Source organism: Frankliniella occidentalis, unplaced genomic scaffold, assembly GCF_000697945.3.
Source record: "Frankliniella occidentalis isolate FOCC.00 unplaced genomic scaffold, Focc_3.1 Scaffold15, whole genome shotgun sequence".
In the NCBI taxonomy this organism is placed as follows: Eukaryota; Metazoa; Arthropoda; class Insecta; order Thysanoptera; family Thripidae; genus Frankliniella; species Frankliniella occidentalis.
In genome coordinates, this window is record NW_026267145.1 from 2,224,633 (window position 1) to 2,227,765 (window position 3,133).

The 3,133-nt window shown below is 42.7% G+C and overlaps 1 protein-coding gene across 1 annotated transcript in view; it reads left to right on the forward strand.

The window, feature by feature from the left end:
- The window catches only part of LOC113212703 (PRL-1 phosphatase), a gene marked incomplete in the record, with an annotated part of 33,024 nt that overhangs the window by 21,323 nt on the left and 8,568 nt on the right, over window positions 1-3,133 (forward strand). Inside the window, 4 exon segments of the mRNA XM_052264007.1 lie at window positions 1-375; window positions 2,166-2,297; window positions 2,375-2,541; window positions 2,637-3,133. Of these exon segments, the coding sequence (XP_052119967.1) occupies window positions 256-375; window positions 2,166-2,297; window positions 2,375-2,541; window positions 2,637-2,748 (531 nt within the window).

Consider the following 3,133-nt stretch of genomic DNA (forward strand, 5'->3'; position numbering starts at 1 on the left):
CGTATGTGAATGTGTGAGTGAGTGTTGTTGAGTACCAAGAGACTGGAGTGTCGAAAAGAAGGAAGACGATTTTAGCATATCAGTCAACCAAGTTACTTCCAATTATTTTTATCTATTGTTTTCTTTAAGAAACTTCTTTCCTGCCATTGTGGAGTGTTAATTTTTTTAGTTATACTGAACTCGACAAAGGAAGTAGTTAGGTTTACCTAGGGAGAAGTGTTGGGATTATTTTCTCTTCTGTGATTTAGTTCGGAAATGAGCAACAACATGAGGGCCAAGGACATTCGCCCTGCTCCATGTGAGATCGAGTACAAGGGCATGAAGTTCCTCATCACGGACAGGCCATCCGACACCACCATCAAGGCCTATATCCAGGTAAGAAACGTTATAGGTTTAGCTTTATTTGTTGTGCATCTGCCCAGCACTGCACAACGTCGGAGTCGGAGCAAACTAACGCGATTAAACGCGACCCATATACAAACGTTGGTAGAAACTAGGAAAATAAATTCTATTGTAAAATGCTGTAAAATTAAGATTGTAAATGGTAAAATTACAAAATTCTTATGACCCAACGTATTCACACTGGCGAGAGACAATTTTTGTTTACGTAGGCTAGATGTGTCCTTGTGCACATCTAAACCAGATACAAATTTCACGGTAAAAACAATGTCCAATTTTTTGAGGAAAAAGGAAAAACTTAGAGAACCTCCCAAAATTGAGGAAAACTCCTCAGACCTCGCCTCAGATTTTGAGAAACCTCCTCAAAGAATGAGGGAAAATTCCACATTTTTTGAGGAGACTTCCTCGAAATCTGAGGAGCTAGGTACAAAAAATTTCCGTCCCGATTTAGAGTGTGGACGGACTATTCTTGGATGGTCTTTATTCACCAGACCTGTTATAAATTTAGAACACACAGTTGGTCAATTCCCCCTTTCTTTTTGTAACATACGATTTACAATTAATTTTACCGCAGTGGTCCTATCTGCACTGAGGGGCTTCGTGGGAAGGGTGGGTGCCCCTCCAGTCAATGTAAAGTCTGGGAGGTCCGGGGAGGGGTCAGTCCCCCCAACCTTGGCCCTACCGTGCCAGCCGTGCAGCGAGTCCTTCTTAGGAAGGGGAGGGGGAGGATGGAGTGCTGCTGGCGCATGCTGGCGTATGCTAGGGACCTATATGGCGTAGGGGAGAGGGGGTTGAGGTTGAGAGACGCTGTGGTGGCTCCCATCGCCCCTCTCTCTCTCATCCCTGCCTGCGTAGACCAGCGTACGACCGGGCGTCTGCCCCACCCCGCCCCACCCCACCCCGCCGTCGCTTTCTGGGGTCGACGTCCGATCGTGGTGTGCTGGATCGATCCGGCAACACCGCGCCGGCATGCGCCACAAAGACTTGCAACACCTTGTGCCAACAAATTGAATTTTGCCGTTCAAAAATTTAGCCACTGAGGGGAAAGGGGTAAGGGGGGGCGTCTACAGCGACAAATTAAGTTGAATCTCTTTGCATTGACATTTTTTAAATTTAAAGGTAGAATACCTCATAGTATTAGCATCTTGTACTGTAAAGTTAAACAATAAAGTTGGCAAGTTAAAGCGTAAAGTTATGCAGTTCATCATTTAATGCACAAGACGTTAACAGTTGATTTGTTGATTCGCTGCACCGCGCCTCGCGCGCTCAGTACCAATTTTGATTATTAATTTAGTGAAGACTTTAATGTAAATGTTTGGCCTTTCTTTGACAAAGAATTTTTGTTTTTCCACTTCACTTGACCCCTCCTCCCTCCTACCCAAGCCTATTGGGAATTTAACTGGATCAATCTGGAATTGAGTGCAGTCAAGACATCATTTTGTAGCGAATTTTGTCAAAATGCCTAGATAAATGTCATACACTGGAAAACCAGGTTTGTGAATGTCGCATACTTGAAGGTGTGTAAATGCCATTCATGCACAAGGAGGTACAACAGATAAAATTTTTAAGGAAATTCACACCTTTACCGTGTACCAATGGTCATTCACACACTTGTGTCCAGTTATAGTTCATTCTGTATCTCATCATGGCTGCACTATTGATAAAATAAAGAGCTGTCTGAAAGAATTTTGGGAGTGGCCAGATTCGTTGAAGAGCTCGTTGCCGGTTTGTTATAGTCGAACCTTATTTTGTGTTGTATGTTTCAGGAACTCAAGAAACACAAAGTCAGAGATGTGGTCAGGGTATGTGAACCAACATACAAAGTGGAGGAGCTTCGTGATGAAGGAATTAGTGTCACAGATCTAGCCTATGACGATGGCACCTCTCCTCCAGCTCAGGTAAATTTTATTTATGAACCTAACTTGTTTATTTAACTTGCTGTTTCTCATTGCTAATAAGTATATTTCCATTGAAGGTGGTGGATGAGTGGTTTGAACTTCTGCGGAAGCGCTTCAAGGATTGTCCTGATGCCTGTGTAGCAGTGCATTGTGTGGCTGGATTGGGTAGAGCACCAGTTCTTGTAGCGCTTGCTCTAATTGAACTCGGCTTGAAGTATGAAGATGCTGTGGAGATGATTCGTCAGTGAGTACATGTTCTAGAATTAACATAGCATTCCCTTTTCAATTGTAAAGATACATATTCCTATTAACTCTTTTTGTAACCTTTTTATTACTCAGGAAGAGACGAGGGGCCATTAATGCCAAGCAGTTAGCATTTCTGGAGAAGTATAGACCTAAGTCAAGACTCAAGCTGAAGAACGGCCACAAAAATTCATGCTGCATTCAGTAACCAAGAAATATTTGTGTATTAGGGCACAACAAACTTGTTTGAGATGTAAAACCAAATTTGAAGTCAATTCAGAGGGGCTTTATGCTAACCTTGTGTCATATTTGCATAGTAGTCTTTTAGCCTGTCCTGGTCACAATTGTGTGTGTGTGTCTGTGTGTGAGTGTGTGTGTGGGCGGGGGGAGATGAACTGCGTAAGTCTTCAATCATACTCTCATGACTCACTTTAATCAATTCTATACTTTCTTTTCCATGATTGTCATACCCCCTCCCCCCCTCCCTCAAATAGTCTAAATGTATTTTGGTTATTTGACAATCTCTACTCAAACCTCATATCACATTTGTGCCGGTTGTGGTTAAAATTGCAGTGAGACTGTTTTCATACTAT